Source organism: Beta vulgaris, chromosome 4 (assembly GCF_026745355.1).
Source record: "Beta vulgaris subsp. vulgaris cultivar EL10 chromosome 4, EL10.2, whole genome shotgun sequence".
In the NCBI taxonomy this organism is placed as follows: Eukaryota; Viridiplantae; Streptophyta; class Magnoliopsida; order Caryophyllales; family Amaranthaceae; genus Beta; species Beta vulgaris.
This window is the reverse complement of record NC_079205.1, coordinates 61,894,234-61,914,151: the sequence shown is the minus strand read 5'-3', so window position 1 is coordinate 61,914,151 and position 19,918 is coordinate 61,894,234. Positions and strand designations below refer to the sequence as shown.

The 19,918-nt window shown below is 35.7% G+C and overlaps 1 protein-coding gene and 1 non-coding gene across 2 annotated transcripts; both read left to right on the top strand.

The window, feature by feature from the left end:
• Positions 1 to 7,080: 7,080 nt before the first annotated feature.
• On the top strand, positions 7,081 to 8,412 carry LOC130591216 (uncharacterized). The gene has a single exon (XM_057394163.1). It carries the CDS (start codon positions 7,081 to 7,083, stop codon positions 8,410 to 8,412), a length of 1,332 nt encoding a protein of 443 aa, XP_057250146.1.
• A 10,609-nt stretch (positions 8,413 to 19,021) lies between these two features.
• TRNAP-UGG (transfer RNA proline (anticodon UGG)) lies at positions 19,022 to 19,093 on the top strand. Its single transcript has one exon. It is a non-coding gene; the product is annotated as a tRNA-Pro (tRNA).
• The last annotated feature ends 825 nt before the right edge of the window (positions 19,094 to 19,918 follow it).

Here is a 19,918-nt window from a genome sequence, read left to right as displayed (position 1 = left end):
TTTAAATGATTTGCTTTTGTAATTTTTTTCATTCCATTAATTAAATTATTAAGGGTATTTTAGTCACTTCAAAAGAGGACACCACAGGCTCCCTTGGCTTATATAATAGAGATTATCAAATTAGGTGAAATGAAGTAAAGTAAAAATATGATAGGAAAGTAATAAACTTAAACTTAGTTAAATTGGATTGAAATGAAATGAAATTAGGAGAAGAAAATAGTTAAATAATAATGAATTATAACTATACTTAAATTAATATATAAGGCTTAAGGCAAATTTGTCAAAAGTGATCTTTTACATATCACTTTTTGTGAGAAATAAAATTTCAATTTTTTTTTTTTGACAATTTAAGATCTTAAATAAATTTTTTTGTGAGAAACGATCTTATGCTATTTTCGGTCGTCGATCAAGTGTTTTCAAGCATTGACTAAAAAAATAATGTATGTTGACTAATCGTCTTTTGTCATTGACCAAGAGGATGATGATGGAAAATAGAGAGAAGAGAATGCTTGAAAAAGATCATAATTCATATGTGGCAGTGGCGGATCGGTATCTAATCCACGAGGGTTTGGAATACTTTGAAAAACCTGAGATAAATAAAAAAAATTAAAATTGTTTATGCATTGATAATTATATAACCCTTATTTAAGTACTCGAAAAATATAGATGTACAAAAAGACAATTAAATTTTCAATCTTTTGTATCTAAAAACAATTAAAAAAGGGAAATTTGATTTGGATAATCCAATTTTATTTTCAAGTTTTGGGATGGTTCTCATCTCATAATAATTCAAACTCTTATATTTTTTTTTACCATCACAACATCACTAATATATTTTATAGAAAATTGAAGAATTCATATTATTTTGATAAGATAGTACTCGAACTTAGGTGTTTTTCAAAATAAGCAAAAACCGAGATTATTATAAGAAGATGAGTAAAATTTGCGGTTATTTGGGACAATTTTTTTTCAAAATAGAAATGAAGAAAAATACTCTACAAAACTTAAAACTAAAATAAAATTGTAAAGTACCTCTTTCAAAAAAAAAAAAAAAAAGCAAGGTTTTGTAGAAAGAAAACATGGTAAACGGAGGAATTGAAACAAAAAAAGTAAGGTTGTTTAGAAAGAAAACATTAATAGAAGAATGGAAACAAAAAGCCCTCCATAGTATAATATAGGAGTCGAACTCGTGTCCCTTCAACAACATAGGGCTCAACATTTGCGGAAACCATTGAACCAAACATCAAAAACTGTGATAAAACACGGAGACTTATATAGGATTTTTTTTTTATTTTGATTTTTTTGTCGATTTCTTCTACTTCTCTCCAAATTTTCACGTTGGATCCGCCCTTGATAGGCGGAGGAGAAAGAAACGTTAGTATCAGAAAATTCTTAATTCTCGCAAAAAAAAGTTGATTAAAAGGTTGTTTCATACAAACAAACTTTTTCTTATGGTTTGAAGTTGCTAGAGAAAATTAAAAGGTTGTTTCTTACAAATAGAGTAAAAAAAAGATTTATTGACAAATTTTCCTTATATTTATTCAAATGGTATTAATTTGAAATAACTTTTTTTTATAAGTAGTGTTTTAGTAGTGTTTGTCAAAATTAGCTTTTGATGGCAACATTTGGTCGTATATAAATTATATACTATTAAAGTTTTGTTTGAGTTTTTAACTAATTACTTATAAACCGCTATTTAAACAGTTTCTTTTACCGAACATCAATAACTTACACCGCTACCTGGTTAACTAACAAGTACCATCACATCTAACAAATACTCTCATAGCTAAAGCTACAATTACGGGTGCCAAATACCCCCAATATACGAGCCATTAGTTTTTTATTCAATACCCGAACTCTAGTGAGTTTCTTTTCGAATACAATTCAGTTCAGTTCAGTTCAACTCCGTTCAATTAATTTCAGTTCAATTCAATTCAGTTTAGCAGTTTTATGCCAAACTAGTTTATGGACCCGTGCAAAAATGCACGGGAACTTTTTTGTTTAATAAGCATGTTTATATACCAACTACAGTAAAATAATATAAAAGATTCTCTACGTTCACTCGATTTAATATACGCTTATGTACTACTCGAACTCAAATGAGTTTAACCTCTATATCTATACATATTAAATTAATAAACTTTGAATATGTATTGAAATAAGAATAATCCTATACATATTTAACCAAAACAAAGCATCAATGATGCACTTTACCAAAAGACAAAAAATGCTCTTTATGTTAATTATAAAGTTGTTTTGCAAATACATGACACTCTTAGGTTGTAGAAGACTTATTTATATAGTCATTAGACATATCATGTTCTTTCTCACAAATCAGTATTATTATACTTTCTACCCGTGACTTTAGAAATGACCACATAAAATTGGCTATGGCTGAAAACCGAACTTGGGAGATACAAACCCATATGTGATAGGAATATCTTTGACTTTTATTTATAATCATTGCAAAACACAATCAAGGGAAATTTTTATTCCATTTGACAGAATGAGTGTCATACGGGGTATAAATACCATACTACTCCCCTTTCCTTGACATACTCAGGCCCCTTTAAATGATTCTCTAGAAATACCAAATATATGTTTTACTATATATAGTTGATATAGGATCATTTCCCTTTCCCCAGCTAAAAAAGTAAGTGATTGATTTTCTTTTGTGGCTCCTTGAGCCACCCCGTGTCCTTACCACCGCCTGATTGGTTGTTTTTCCATCTTTTTTTATTCTCATTTTATAGTAGTGTAGTCTCCTTTTATTTGGAGCCCCTTAGCTTGAACATGTCTATGACCTCGAAATGAATGTTCGATTATCCATGTACCAAATTAACCAAATTTAGTAGAAGAAATACGCTACCCATTGGTAGAAAATATGACTTGTTTTGTAGAAAATTAAATAATTCATAATTTATGTTTAATAAAAATGCATGGGATAAGATAGCCGTGCAATAAAAAAACTCAAACGGCATGAGATAAATACATCACGTTGATGTCATTATTTGTATAATCCATGTTATTTTAAAGTCATTAATTTTACTCAAACAAAATTATGGTTTTTCTTTAAAGAATTATAAGAGAATAACATAAAGAATTATGATTACCATAACTATCATAACTTACTAATAGAAAGTGGTCCTACTCGACCAAAATGCACACTAAACCACACCTCTATTATGCAACTTAGTAAAATTAAATTTAGCATATACTATTTTTCATATTGTTTGCCCTACTCAATGTAAACCAACCTTAAATAGAAACCACCCTCATCCCTTTAATTTATTCCCATAGCCACCCCACTAATCATACAATTAACTTCAAATTGAACAAAAATATTGACTTCATTATTATACTTGACATTCACCTATCGCTATCTCTAGAACAAAGGGGTATTATAGACATTATTTAGTTCCACTATAAAAATCATGATCTGAATATATAGGTGTTAAATAAATTTAACACGCCAAGTTTGATTTGTCAATATTTAAACTTATAGTATGATTAATACGATTCGATAAGTGTTTCAATAAAATAAGCAATCCATTTCTTTACATTTGAAAATTTCATGTGATAGAATAGATCTAGTTCGATCTTGGTTATGCATTAGTTCTAGGTGATTATACTCCACTTATGATGAAATTAATTTTAATTAAATTAATCTTAACATATATTTATTGAGATATAAAGAGTTTTCTAACTTTCTTCCTTCTTTAATATATCATAATTGCATAAATGAAATCTCCTAATCATCTACGAACTTTATTTAAGTTATCAAATAGTTACCTATTTTTCTTCTCATTGAGATCTAAAGAATTCCTTAAATCTGAACCATAATGTTATGATGTTACAACTGAACTTTCCTTTGATTTTTTTGTTTTTTGACTAAAATTATCTTCATAATCTTTTGTGTTCCTTCACCAAGTGATATCTACCATTTTGTTTGATGACTCAATTTTTTAGCTTCATTGAAAAATTCTTAACTTCATACCATGTGGCTTCAAGGATTTTGTTTTAGATATAGATAATTCAAAAAAAAAATTAAATACATATTTTATTTAATGGTTGTGTACAAATTTAATAAATTTTGATAGTCATTATTAACATCCATTTCAACCAACAATCACGATTTTCAAAATTATGAGTAGATAAAGGAAATGTTAACACAATAATCTATTAATTTATAAATGTGATCAATTATAATGAAAGTGAAAATAAGTTATCTATGGACTTTACCTACAAAAAATAAGAAAAAATTATAATAATTGTATTACATATAACTATACCTTTACCTACAAAAATATGCATACTTACATTCCCACCTTTTTTCGCTATCATAATGTTAACTTTCACCAAACAAATTTAACGACAATCTTTCATATGGCAAGTTATAAGCTCTCCCTCTTTTACAAATTATGCAACTTAGATCCGAAATTTTAGTCAGAGTAGATTAACACACACACCCCCCCCCCCCCACACACACTTTATTCAATGCTCAATATGATTTAACCCAATTTTATTATATGAACATTTAATATATTCATTTTTTTTTGTAGAATATTAATTAATAGATAATATTTTATGGATTATATAATTGTAAGACATAACTATACTTTTACCCATGAAAATATGAATATGTATAATATACATAATACACTTTCCAAGTATTTCTCTCTGCAACATGAACTCTCACCCAAAAATTTATGGTCACTTTCATGATATTTTTCATAATTTTCGTGATTGATAATGTATCATATGATTCACCATATCATAAATGCTTTAAAATTTAGGGTGCGTTCTCTCAACCTGAATTCTCCTAAACCTAACTAAACTTCTCTTCACCAAAACACATTTACATTGAAGTACGTGATGCATCCATACTTGAATTCCTATATACGATCATTGTATGAACTTCAATGTTGTACTATGATTCTGTAACCCCAAAAATAATGACGTATATAGGAATTCGGTAAAGTACATTTCATTCATTCAAAGGGTTTTTGCGTTCGTTAGCTACTGTATCACGTCTTGATGGTAATACTTTGTTAAACAATATATAGAAACTTTTAGGCATATTATGTTGTGTTTGCGCAAAACAATGAGCGAAATTCTCTCTCAAGAGGGCGATAGGGCGAAAACCCTATCAAGCGAGGAAAATGATCTCCTGCAGAGATCTAACAAGAAATGTAAACGACATTTAGAGGAGATTACTTCTGATGTGAGTATGGAATCCCCCCTGGTAGCTATGAATGAACCGCGCAAATCTTATAGTCAAATGACCCAATCATTTGGCAGTATGGAGAACCCTTTATTTGATGGAGGAGTTCAAGATGATGAGACTATCTCTGATGATGAAAATGGTACAGATGCTGAAGAGGATGATGAGAATTGCCCAAATATTTCTCTTTCGAAAGAGGAGAAGAGACGGATCAGAAGTCCTTGGAAAACGCGATTATCATAAAACTATTTGACAAGAAAATGGGATATGAGGTTTTAATGAGAAGGCTTCGTTTAAAGTGGCAATTAAAAGGAAGTATTGCGCTTACTGATGTGGGTCATGCTTTCTATGTTGTTAGGTTTTCCAGCGTCGCGGATTTTGAGTTTGTAATGACTCAGGGACCTTGGATGATTGGTGATAGTTATTTAACGATCCGAAAATGGGTGCCTAATTTCATTGCAGATGAAGCCCCGATGAAAACTTTGATGGCGTGGGTCCGGATACCTAATTTGTCTGTAGAGTACTTTGACAAGGCCATACTACACCGAATTGGCAGTAAAATTGGCACTGTGGTCAAGATTGATAGAAATACGGAGTCCTGTGATAGAGGACAATACGTTAGGTTTTGCATAGAAGTGGATATTACTAAACCACTCTTGGCTAAATTCAAGCTTAATGGGCGAGTATGGAAGATTCAATATGAGGGAATTAAAATGATATGTTTCAACTGTGGCCGTTTAGGGCATAAAGATGATAATGAATTAATTCACTCTAGGCCTGAGAACCGGATTCCGGCGGATGAGATAAGGAGGATACGGTAAATAGGCAATCAACGGGCGTAACTGAGCAAAAAAGACCTGAAATAGCCCACAGGTATGGTGAATGGATGCTAGTTTCTCGCCCAACTAGGCGTAATGGTCCTAAAACTACAACCGTGGGGACTAAGGATGTTGCTACTCATAAGAGTACACTGTCTAGGGTTGCTTCGGAAATGCCACGTACTGGGGTGAGTGAGGAACGGCAACATAGACAAGGAAATGAAAAAGAGGAAATTCCTCAGGGATCTAGGTTTGGGGTGCTTGAGGTTGAGGACATGGATATGAGTGGAGAAGTAACTCTACGTGAGACTAATTCGGCAGGCGAACAACGGAATAATACTCACAGTGAGGAGGCGACTACGTCTGGGCCTAGGGTGGATAACCCGGCAATTATAAGGACTAAGAAGGATGTCATGATCCCCAGTGCAAAAGGATCGGTGGCTATGGAAACAGGTTTTCCTATTACACCCCAGTTTCCTACTCCTAGTCGATTAGAGATGAAATCTGGTGAGATATCTTTAAAAGATATCACTTCCTTCCCAAAAGATAAGATTTTGGAAACTAAGATTTCTATCCAAAATATCCGAAACCCTAAAGAAACCCCTTCCAAAACTCAAACTGTGAAAGCGCTGAAGTTTAAGAAAGGCCCTTCTCGCAGAACGAGCTTTCAAAGAACTTTGGGTAAAGAAAATATTCCAGTGAACTCGAAGCCTTTCATCAAGGAGGTGAGTGACAGTGGGAATATTCGCATAAAGAATTTGGTGAATGGAAGTCCTCAACCACAACAGGACACCCATCACATTGGTGTCCAAGATCCCACCGGCGGTGGAAATATTCTTAGAAAGTCAGATGGGGGGCCCATCAATGATTGTGGCCCATCCGACAGCCAATCGGGTTCGAATCGAGATCAACTCGTTCATCCCACCGGAGAACGAAGTCCCATTCATGATGATGGCACTGGGATTGCCGTTCATAACGGACGGTCCCATGAGGGCCTTGAGGGAGATGTTCCTTGCGTCTCTATCTAAAATTCCGCTGATGGAATATGATCGTTATCCCACCTTCCAAAATTTTAATATGTCAATTAAAATCTTAGTGTGGAATGTTCAAGGTATAGGCAGTAAGGTGCATATGGTGAAGGAAGTCATTCGCATTAACCAACCAACCATGGTGGTATTGGTGGAAACTCATTTAAGTGGAGAGCAGGCAGATAAAGTTTGTGATAAGATAGGTTTCTCTGGCAAGATGCGGGTAGAAGCGCAGGGATTTTCAGGAGGAATATGGATGTTTTGGAAAGATGAAGAAATTTCGGTTACTTCGTTTGGGTCTCATTCCCAACATATCACAGTCGAAATTAAAAAACTTGGAGAGGAACCATGGCTTTTCTCAGCGGTATATGCCAGTCCAGATTCTTCTCTTCGTAGAGACCTATGGCGGGAACTGGATAACGTAAAACAATCGTATGATGGTCCATGGCTAGCAGGAGATTTTAATGAAACAGTGTGCATGAGTGAAAGAAATGGCGTAGGTGGGACAGAGATGCAGCGACGATGTCGCAACTTCGCCAATTGGATTGAAAATAATGGTCTAATTGATCTGGGATGCTCAGGACCTGCTCATACTTGGTTTAGAGGAAACACTGTGGACACTTTTAAATCAGCTCGGTTAGACCGAGGATTAGTTAATGAAGAGTGGAGGTTGAGATTTGATGACGGAAGTCTGCGGAACATACCAAAGTCGTGTTCCGATCATTGCCCCATCCTGATAAGTACCACGGGTTTTGCGCCGATGCCAAGGGCCTTGAAACCCTTCCGTTTTCAAGCTACTTGGTTGAATCACGACAAATTTCATGAATTTGTTATGAAGAACTGGGTTTCATCAGCCCCTATTATTCCTTTCTTGAAGAATTTTGCTCAGAAACTTCAAAAATGGAATAAAGAGGAGTTTTACAACATCTTTCGTAAGAAGTCCGAATTGTGGGCTAGACTTGAAGGGATTCAGAAAATATTGGCTACAGGGCAACAACAACACCTTATTAAACTTGAAGGCAAGCTGAGAAAGGAGATGGAGGTTGTGTTAAATGATGAGGAAATGCTTTGGTTCCAGAAATCGAGACTTGAGGCCATAGGGGATGGAGATCGTAATACTCGTTACTTCCATTTATCAACGATCATCAGGCGAAAAAGAAATAAAATTGATTCTTTGATGGATGAAGAGGGCAATTGGATCAACGATACAATTGCGGTCAAGGATATGGTTAGATCTTTTTGGAGGGATCTTTTTCAAGAAACCCCTGATTCGGAAGGTAATGTAGAAACCATGTTGAGTAACTACTTTCCAGAGATACCGGATGAGATAAAGAGAAGCTAGCTCGTCCCTTTAGCTCGTGTGAAGTTATGTTGGCTCTGAAGGACATGCAACCATATAAGGCGCCGGGTCCTGATGGGTTTCAACCCATTTTTTACCAACGTTTTTGGGAGTTAGTGAAGACTAATGTGACAACATTGGTGAAAGATGTTTTATCTGGGTGCGATTTCCCAGAGGGGCTAAATGATGCGTATTTGGTGTTGATCCCGAAGACAGAATGCCCAAGTAGACCGAATCAGTTTAGGCCGATTGGCCTCTGTAATGTTATATACAAGTTGGTGACGAAAGTTATTGTCAACCGGTTAAAACCAATTCTCCCTACGATTATTTCCCCAACGCAATGTAGCTTCGTCCCAAAGCGTCAAATTACGGACAATATCATTATTGTCCAGGAAATGCTGCATTCGATGCGTGGTAAACAAGGTAGAAGGGGATCCATGATAATCAAAATTGATTTTGAGAAGGCATATGATAGGTTGAGATGGAGTTTCATTCGAGATTCGTTAGTCGAGCTCAGACTACCGAGAACCATGGTGGAAGTAGTTATGCGCTGTATTGAATCGACGCAATTGAGTATTCTATGGAATGGTGAACCTATGACTGCGTTCCGCCCTACGCGTGGAATCCGGCAAGGGGATCCACTTTCACCGTATCTATATGTCATTTGTATGGAGAGGTTAGCCCACCTTATTGATAGAGAGGTTAGACTAGGGGCGTGGAAACCGCTTAGGGCGAGTCGTAATGGGCCGGCCCTCTCTAATCTGGCTTTCGCTGACGATTTGATTTTATTTGGTGAAGCGTCTGTGGATCAAGCGGTGATAATCCAAAAATGTCTTGACCAGTTCTGCAGAGCATCCGGCAGCAAAGTAAGTACTAGCAAGTCTAAAGTATTCTTCTCTCCTAACACGAATGAAGCTGTTCAAGAGGAGATTAGCCGGAAATTGGAAATGGACATTACCACGGATCTGGGTACTTATTTGGGAGTTCCGACTATTAATGGGAGGTCTTCGAAACGTGAGTACCAATATTTAGTGGACAAGATTAATGGCAAATTAGCGGGATGGAAGACTAAGACGTTGTCAATGGCCGGGAGAGCTACTTTGATTCAGTCGACTCTAAGTACCACCCCTATTACACTATGCAGTCTACTAAGCTCCCTAGATCTACGTGTGACGAGATAGACCGGAAAAACAAAAGCTTTTTGTGGGGCGCTCTTGAGGGAGAAAAGAAGGTTCATTTGGTGGCGTGGGAAACAATTAATAAAGACAAAAGAGATGGTGGGTTGGGAATAAAATCCATGCGAAAGTTAACTCGGCATTTCTCGCTAAGTTAGGGTGGAGAATGCTAGCTGAACCTCAGTCACTTTGGGCAAGGGTGCTGCGAGCCAAATACTGTAACAATCGGTGTGATGTTGATATGTTCCAGATGAAACAAAGTGCCTCCAATGTATGGAGGGGTATTATGAACAACATTGATGTGGTCAAGAAGGGAATAAATATGGCGGTTGGCAATGGGGCCAAAACTTTTTTCTGGCATCATCGATGGGCGACGACTAGACCTTTGATGGAGTTAACCATTGTGGAACCACCCCTACATCTGCAAGATGTTACGGTGAGAGAATTTTGGGATCCGCAGGTGGGGTGGCTATATGATAAATTCTCGAACTTTTTGCCAGCCGAAGCTCTTCAAAAAATTGCAGCTTATGAACTGGTAGAGGACGAAGAGGCCATAGATGAAATATTCTGGAATGGTTCCCCCTCAGGGGGTTTTACTTTGGGTTCCGCTATGAAGCTGGTCAGTTCGCCAAATGAGGAGGAAATTAATGAAGATAATAACTGGAAAGTTATTTGGAAATTATTGGTCCCCCAAAGAATCAGAATGTTTATGTGGTTAAGTTATCATGACAGGTTGATGACAAATGCGAACCGGTTTATTCGTCAGCTATCAGATGACCCGCGATGCTATGTTTGTGGGGAGGTTGAGGAGAATACCATCCATATCCTCCGTGAATGTCCTGTGGCGAAAATTCTATGGAGGAAGTTAGGGGTGAAAGTGGAGGATGATCAATGGCGAGGTAACCTTAAAAATTGGTTGGCGGGGAACTTTCGAGGAGATATGATGGCGAATAGTGAGGTGTAGAGTAGGTTGTTCACGGTGACATGTTGGTGGTTATGGAAATGGCGAAATGAGCGATGTTTTCAATCAGTGCCCAATATACCACTGGATCAAATAAGCTTCATCTTTGCAAGGATTAAACAAATTGACTTAGCCATGAAGAAGCTTCCTTCACCACTTCACAACCAGCAGACTCGGAGAATGGAGGTATTTATTAGGTGGATTCACCCTGGCGTTGGCTGGGTAAAACTGAACACAAATGGTGCTGCTAAAGGCAATCCAGGGCCTGCTGGAGCAGGTGGGATCATTCGTGGTCATCGAGGAGAAGTGTTCGAGTCTTTTGCTGGTAATTGTGGTGTTTGTTCTTGTACGCGTGCGGAATTGCTAGCGGTTCTTCGCAGGCTGTCTGTGGCGTGGAATGGTGGACACCGCAAAGTGCATGTGGAAGTAGATTCGGAGGTTGTAGTGTCGTTGCTAACTGGGGACCCCCCTGCTAGCTCTCCTTTTATTCATCTCATCCGTAAATGTGTGGCGCTGATTTCTCGCAATGAGTGGGAAGTGAAAGTCACACATTGTTATCGTGAAGCGAATCGTGCTGCTGATTGGCTTGCGAATTTTGGCGTGACGTCCTCGGAAAAGTTTGTCATGCTTCAGGCGATCCCAAAGGATCTTCATGCCGTTTTATTGGAGGACCTTGGAGGTGTGGCTTGGCCGAGATTGATTCCGGTCAGAGATGAGAATGGGAGGGCTACGTAGCCACCCTAGTTTGCTGATTTATTTTTGTTTTTGTTTGCTGTGTCTGTACTTTTGTTTTGATTTTTCTAGTTTATAGCTTTCCTTTTGTAGCCTTTGGCTGTGTTGGGTTTTTCCCTCTCTTTACATCAAAAAAAAAATAAAATATTATGTTGTGTTTAGTTCTCGATATTGCAACTTGCATATTACATAACCTATAATTTTTTATAGCAATTCTTTTTCATATTATTATACCCACGTTTTATTTACAGATGATGAAGTGTAGGAGAGCCACTTAATATCATTACAGAACTGATATGCAATTACTACCATTTCTAAAATATACTTATCTTATTGGAAAGGAATGATAGATTCTAAGGGTTGTTTTTCATTATTTTATACTTGATTAATGGAATAGGAATGTGAAGATAAAAAAGCACCAAACTATGAAATGTTGACACAAAATTTTTCTGGAATGGGGTAATAGACTGGTAATGAAGCAACAAAATATGAATGATTCATCAAATGTTGCAGAGATTTATACAATTGTAATAACTTAATCAATGCCTCATATAATGTGATAGCATATGTGTTAATTTGACTAATGGGAAAAAAATTGAGTACTAATATAGTTATGCATATCTCACAATACCATTTATTATAAATTTGTAAATACTCAATTTAGAAGGTGCATTAGAGTGTATAGGAGTATATACCAAGTCCTAAATGCAGCCTAATCTATAAAGTTAACCGAATTAGATGATAACGTAGGAACCGATCTGAACTGATTGGAACTGAACTGAACTATTTACAACCGAATTGAACTGAATCAAACTGAACTGAAAATAAGTTGGGGAGAACATACCATAACTATCATAAGTTTTACAGCACAACCATCCATTTAAAGTTTTAGATTTATACCTTCCATTTTTATTGTAATTTTTTGTAGATCTAATTTACTGCAACAGGATAACTAATTTCCACGATTTTTTTCTCTCTTGATCTACCTAATTACAAGTTGTTTTGCTTATCACTGTAGAAAACCGGTATTAGTTAGTTTCTTCTTTTTGTGAATTGTGATTCCTACAATCACATTTTAACCTCCATTGATAATTGCCAAACAAAATCAAGCAACGAATGATTAATGTCCTTCAAATTAGGGGAGAGATTTGATTATTGATCAGAAGGTGATATTGATGTTTATACTGTTTCAAATTTGGAAAATTTATCAATCATAGTATTATATGTTTGATAAATCTAAAGTCAACCTTATCAATGGTTGAGATCTATCAATTACAATAGCTATAATGCTCTAGTGATACTTGTTTCTAGTGATACTTGTTTCTATTTTCTCTTCTCTTTTTTATTATATGTTATATCAATTACAATAGCTCGACTTTTGTTCCACAAAATTTCAAAACCAAAAGTGCAAAAGTTGGTCTACAAATCTCGAGGATTAAGGGCGGATTCAGGAATTTGAATGAGGGATAGCGTAATATTTATTATGATAGTATCCGTTACAAAAAAAAAATTATTGAAGTACAAATTAAGTAAAAATTATTGAAGTACAAAAAATTATCTCCCCAACCGATAATAAACAGTATATATTCCCTAAAATATATCCAACTTCATATTGGTTCTCTTGGCCAAGTTGGAAGTATCCTCATGGGATTATGTAAGAAATCAAACTTAAGAAAATTAATGAGATATCAAAACGAAATTAAAACAAAATCTTCTTGAAACACATGTCTAGAAAATGAAAATTCTAACAGTAGCTAGCAAATTTAACAGAACCCTAAATATTTGTGTCAACCTCCTCTAAAACACACATCAAATACTTAATAAACTAATCTCCTACGATTTCCCACTTGCCAACTCCTGCAGCACCGGTTGCTATGGTTAATATTTGTGTCAACCTCTAGTTTCTTATTCTACCATTGGTCTTGATATCAGAAGTCTAATAATCTAAACAAAAAGAACAAATTGCGTGCATAAACTTCTGATATCAGAAAAAACTTCTGATTACCTGCAGCAGAACATTGCGTGCATAAACTTGATATCAGAAGTTTTTGTTGTTCTTCGACATTATATATAGAAGTCTAATAATCTAAACAAAAAGACCAAATTGTTGTTCTTGATATCAGAAGTTTTTTCTGTATATGGGAGATGTTTCAGTTATTTGTCCAAAGCAGGCTACATATTAGTATAACATTTATACGAGAAGTTTGTACAAACTTGTGACTGACAAGACTCAATAACTCATTCACTAACACTTGCAATACTTTTCTTCCAACTTTTAATATCCTGTGGAAAACTGGCCTGGCATGAAAGGTGTGCCTTTTCTTTTATACAGTATCTCTTCATCTCGTTTAAAATATTGAAGATCAAAGATGATGGAAAAGCTGGCTTTTAACTGAGCTTATTTACAGTGGATAGCACAAAAGAGATGTTGGGAACTTTTAGTCCTCAACCAGAGTCATACACGCATGAAATGCCAGAGGAGACTACGCCTTCTGGTTACTTTGCTCGTGGATCATACTCTGCAAGAACAAAGGTCAGTTTCATCCATTGTATGATTTGTTGCTTGATATTGTGTGCCGACTTTCGAGATGTCCCCGGTTTTAGTTGTTTGGCTCATATTTCTTACAACCGTTCATATTATAAGTCTTTATGTTATCCACAAATAGATGCAATGTACTACAACCACTTTATGTTGATAATGGCCAGTCTAATACTCTTTTCTGTAACTAACATGGTACAGTCTAGAGCATAACTAACATGGTACAGTCTAGAGCATGAGAGGAAATCAATATGACTACAATAATCTTTTACTACAATTTGGTGCGTTGTCATGGATTTATGCTTGTGTCGTCTGTCCTTCTACTCACTTGCTCTACCGCTGTTCATCGGAAGCACCACAGGAAGGTGGAAGAGAAGGCAAAGGTAAGGCGATCACCGGTGGATTTAGAGTGTACTGTGTTGGAGAGATTGGTGGATTTTTTTTTCTCAGAATTATTAATTGTGGCTTATGAAATAAACCAACATAATTCCTTAACATTAGCTTCAATATATATAGTGCAAGTTATATCGAAGGGAATTGATTTTGATCCATAAAGTTTCCTAATTTTGATCCATTCTAGTATCAATCTATCGCATGATTGAGGCCATCATAAAGATTGATTGACCAAATATTCTCAATTAGGTATTACATGTCGGAAACTTTATGTATTTTTCCTATAATTCAACCATTCAAATTGATCCTAGTATCAATTAATACGGTAATTACATGATTGACATAACCGTTTCCTTAATTATATAGATTACGTATCAATTAAAATCCGTGATTGACATCAATTATATAGATTACTGAATCAATTATATGCGTGATTAAGGGAAGGGATATGCGTGATTATGGGAATTTCATATTCTTTGATCCTCTTGCCACGTGGACACTCTCATTGAGCTTTGAAAAAATACCGATCAACGGAGCATGCCACATCATGCCACGTGGGATTGAAAGTTCTAACTTTGCGACACGTGGCCTCAAGGATTCTACTTTAAATATATATATAGATAGATAGATAGAACCGGCTGAGTATTTTTTACTTCATTTGATTAGACCTAAAACTATTATTTTCTCCTAATAAAATCCAAAAGTAACCCATATATATAAACGCAAGTGAGTTTCCTTTCGAATACAATTGCGCGCCTCTGCAGTCTGCAATGTCGAACTCCATGCGAAGAGAGGAGAGAGAATCCGTGATTTTTCAACGTCTCCTGCAACAATTTCGTTCACGGTGATTTCGACTGACGAAATATTGGTTATCATATTTCAATATTACCAAAGTAAAGTTTATAGATTATCTGAAAATGTTGAATTATTCATTCGGAGTATATCTAAGTTTTAGTATAAATTTGACAATATAGCTTGATTAACATATATTTTGTGGATTACATATTGAGTGATTTTGGTGGATTATGTTTGAAATTGAAATTCAACAAGTATAAAAAAAGTTTATAGCGTTTTTGGCTCTTTTTTATATTAAGGGTTTTATATGTATATTGATTTTGTGATGAAATGTTTATGTTACTGGTAATTAGTTAGTATTAATTACTATTCAAAAAAAAAAAAAGTTAGTATTAATTAAGAGTTGTATATTTATAAGTATTGCGTTTATATGTTGATTTTTTTTTGTCGTGTTTTTTTGAGTTTGTTGTAATGTAATTGTATCTTACTAGATGGAAGATTTACAGATCATAGTATCTAAGCATTTATATTTTCTGTAAAACCATGCAGAACTGAACTCCAAACGAGCGATGGAAGCTTTTGCTGTTATGTGCTTGTGGTGGGGAATTATGTATCTAGAGCATGAAGGTATGATTTGTTCAGCAAATATATGTTTGATTGGCTTATATACTTGTCCGCGGAGTTAAGTTATATCATCTAATTGTGTGCATTTCGATTTTCGATCACTAGATGTTTCTGGTTTGCAATTTGATCTATTATATGTGCATCTGTAAACTGATGTGATCCATGTCCTAATGACTTGCGTAATGTGTGTAGTTGTAATTTCCTAAACACGCCTGCTCTTATGGCTTAGTGTTTTGTACATAAGAAGGGGTAACATAATGTGTATGGTTGTAACTTCCTAAACACGCGTGCTCTTATGGCTTAGTGTTTTGTCCATAGGAAGGAGTAACACAGTGCTTATTTGAGTGCGGTAGATATGTATTATATAATATGTTGTAACACCTAAACTCTCGTGCACATACTCGGAGCAATCAAATATGATTGTCACGGCCGTGTGACATTGTCTAATATGGTATCAATTGATTTCTTCTCCTTTTCATTGACCTAGCCTCCCTCAAATTTCTTTGTTCATCTCTTCCTCCTTGCCATCATCAATGGTGGAAGGTTCTGAAAATCTCGTTCCACCTGGCTCTTGACGTCAACAACGTCAAGAACTCTACATTTATAAGTATAACCCTGGACGTTCATAAGGTGGACTACATTATTCCTCTCATCCTTGACAAAGACAAATCTTTTACCAAGACTATAGATATTGATCCATATGTGTGGAAATGTCTAGATGTTGATGTCCAGTACTGGATCTATGATACTATGTCTCATGACCTTTTCCACGCCATACTTGAACCTTATCTCAAAGCTCAACAAGCTTAGGATTGCTAGAACTCCCATGCCATGTACTTGGAGCGTGGCCTTCCACCTTTTTTGCCCTCGTACATCCCCCCAAATGGCAAAGCCAGGAGAATGATCCATTCGGTCTATAACATCTCTCATACTCATATCGTCCATGCTTTCATTTTACCCTTAGACGAGCGGCCATGTATCCCATAACATCCTCCCATGATTATCCTTTTGGCTTTTGTTTTACCACAAAATTTTTCCATAAATGTGACCCCAATTACTTTAATGTAGGAGTCTATGTGTGTTTGTGCTACACTTAACTTTCCACCAGTACTACACACAAACTTCATGCTTGCTCCACTCGTTATGTGTTGCTCATCTTTCCCCTCAAACCATAGAGGCTACGAATTCCTCGATCCTTCCTTAATTCACTCGTCGCTTTTGTTTATGTTAGAAGCTTGAGAGGAAGCAATAATAGTAATAAAACACTTCCTACCTTACCCTTGCTTGAGATCATCAAATTTGTATTCTTTTGGTTAGTGCTGTTTATCTTACCTGATATCTTTCACAGCTCCTCATTATGTTACTCTTTCAGGGTCAACCTATTTTATTAGAAAGACTTGGTGTTTGAGCTGATCTGAGAAAGATATGACTCTAAATGTGCTTTGGCAATACAATGTCTCTATGCAGAATTTTTAACATTCCTCATATGGTCTTCTTAAATGTTCTTATTTATAATGACTTGTCAAATGTCAATTGCTCCAAGCTTTGTTTATGTGTTTCATTTCAGCTAAAGGCCCAATTGGTCTTCACTTCTTTTCCCTACTTGACAATTTTCTTTTATCAACTGCATATATATAATCAATACCTGCTTTAAGCCTGTGATTATCAGTACCTGTATGGAATTAATCTTCATAGAATGTTATCTAGGGTGTATGGCATGGAATTGATCGGGTATGAAGTATTATGACACAGGAAATTTTGGAAGTTCAGTTTGGAGATAAAATTAGGTATTTACTTTGACCACCTCCACCAGTTGCCGTTCTTTGTTCATACAACGATCTTATATTATCTTTGAGTAATTACTCATTGGCTCTATCATCCCTATCAAAAGGCTTAAATGGTTTAGCATTTGATCAAAGAACTAGAGAGACCAAATAAAGACAAAGTATGTGAAAATGGATGCTTCATGTCCCTTGGCTGTAGTTTATACAGTTTAGATGGCTGATATTATCCTTCTGCATTATCTATTCGTAAACCTGCAAAATACGTTGTGTAAGATTAGCGGCCCTTATTTTGTCTAGATTTTTTCTTGAATAAGAACTAGGACGCGCATTAATCAAACAAGAGATATCATAAGCTTTCTATGATCCTCTATATAGTCAGACCTCGAACTTCTTGCAGTTCCTTTATGATATTTAATGTCTTTAATCTATGGGATCTTCTCTTTCTCATAAGCTGCTTATCCTGTCTTCATTTAATTTTTTGAGGAAAGTTTCCCTTCAGGCTAGGCGGTAGGCATAATGTTAAAACCATAGTTATATGTCCTCAATTCACCTCAAGTATCCGTGTCAGATCCTTGACACTCGGACGTGGACACGAACACTTGGACACTTCATTATTGAAAATATCCATAGATTAGCCGAGTTAGACACTTGGACATGTACCTGTGTCAGACATGGTTATACGAGTCCAGGTAACATAGGCTAAAACTAACTCGTGTTTTCTCAAATAATTGAAGCAACCTTCTCTAAATTGACATTACGACTAACAACAGTGTGACTCTGTTAGTTTGCTCTTTGAAGTCTTTTTTTTTTTTTGGGTGAAATACGGAATATATTAAACTTAAAGTTCATGGGCTAAACGCCTTAATACATAGTCTTCCCACATGTTCAAAAGATAACTAGGGGGAGTGGGGATAAGCCTAGTTACATTCATGTCTAACAAACTTTTCCTTCCTTCCTTAGCCATTGCGTCCACGATTGAGTTGAGTGTTCTTGGGTAGTATTGGACCTTCATCTCTTGGAAGTACCGGCTTTGATCCCTGCATAACATGATAGATTGATCATTGGGTGTTGTGCATATAAAGGAAGGGTTGGTTACTAGTTGCGTCGCTTTCTTGCAATCTGTATTTATTTCAATATGCATCAGAGTGCTCTTTGAAGTCTATTGCGATCAACCTCTCATAAATTGTGTATGGTAAAGGATGTAATGGAAGGGGGTAAGTTAATAAGTTGTCATTTGTAAAAACATGGCACCAATTACAGAGTTACAATTTTTTTTGCTAAGTAGAATTATTAAGTAGTTTTATGGGGAGACTCGGGTGGGTGGATGGGTGTCAGCTATATACAAAAGAGGGGCTACTTGAAGAACTGTCTTATTGATGATGGTGAGTTGCTTCTCGATATATGGCCTGCTACACTATTAGTCTAATTCTGCTTTATGGTCAGGCCTTTTGTTTTTCTAGCATGGATTATTAATTTCCTTGCTTCGATAATATGTATCATAGTTTAATACAGTCTATGGACTATGGTAGATGTTAGTAGAAACAATGGCCCATTTATATATGATAGTTTTAGTATTAGGATTAAAACCCCTAAGATCAATCAAAAGTGTGGGCATTTGGTCTAGTGGTATGATTCTCGCTTTGGGTGCGAGAGGTCCCGAGTTCGATTCTCGGAATGCCCCAACTTACCACATGTTTTGTGGAACTTTCAAGTCACATAATGCCTTGAGAAATTCACAATTTTGTTTTGTAACAGTAGAGTACCTATCTGGGTTACTAACATTTAGCCATTTAGGCCCATATAGAAAGCAATCCTTTTGCTGAATTTCTCTATTTGTCTTCTAGAGATGTATTGATTAACATACTAGGGACTTTTGTGGTCCTTGGAGGATGACTTTTGTTTAGAAGCAGGTTGCAAATGGCGAATCAGACAGCTGAATAGTAATGGCTTCAGTAGTATGTTTTAAACTTATAGCACAGGTAGAGAGTGATGTTATCTTGGCTTCTTCTGTGTTAAATCTATCAGTTGGTTTAACTAAATGCTGGATTTGGTGATCTTCATTCTAGCATCTATTAACCAGTAGCCAGCAATTATGGATAGTTAATTTTGCTCAAGGATCAAGGACACAAGTAATCAATATTGTAATGGGTAATTGATTTTAGTAATTTTTAAGACCAATATACTCTTGAATATGCTCCTTCCATCAGCATATCGAATATATAATTTTGTTCTTACACTAGTACTTTCAAAAAATCATTTAATAGCAGATTAATTGATTAAAACTACTACTACTTTTAGATTCCATTTACTCTTTTTTTTTCTCCTTCAATCTACTCTACAGTCTACACCAACATCCTCTTAGATGTAGTCATATGGACCTGATGAGGTGAGGGTTTATGCCAATTAGATTTGATTTTGCTTTAGTTATCATGGTTTCTGCTGTTAAGGCTGCCAAATTGTTGCAAGGGGGATATTTTGGCTCACCTAGTGCAAGTGTGGACTTGTA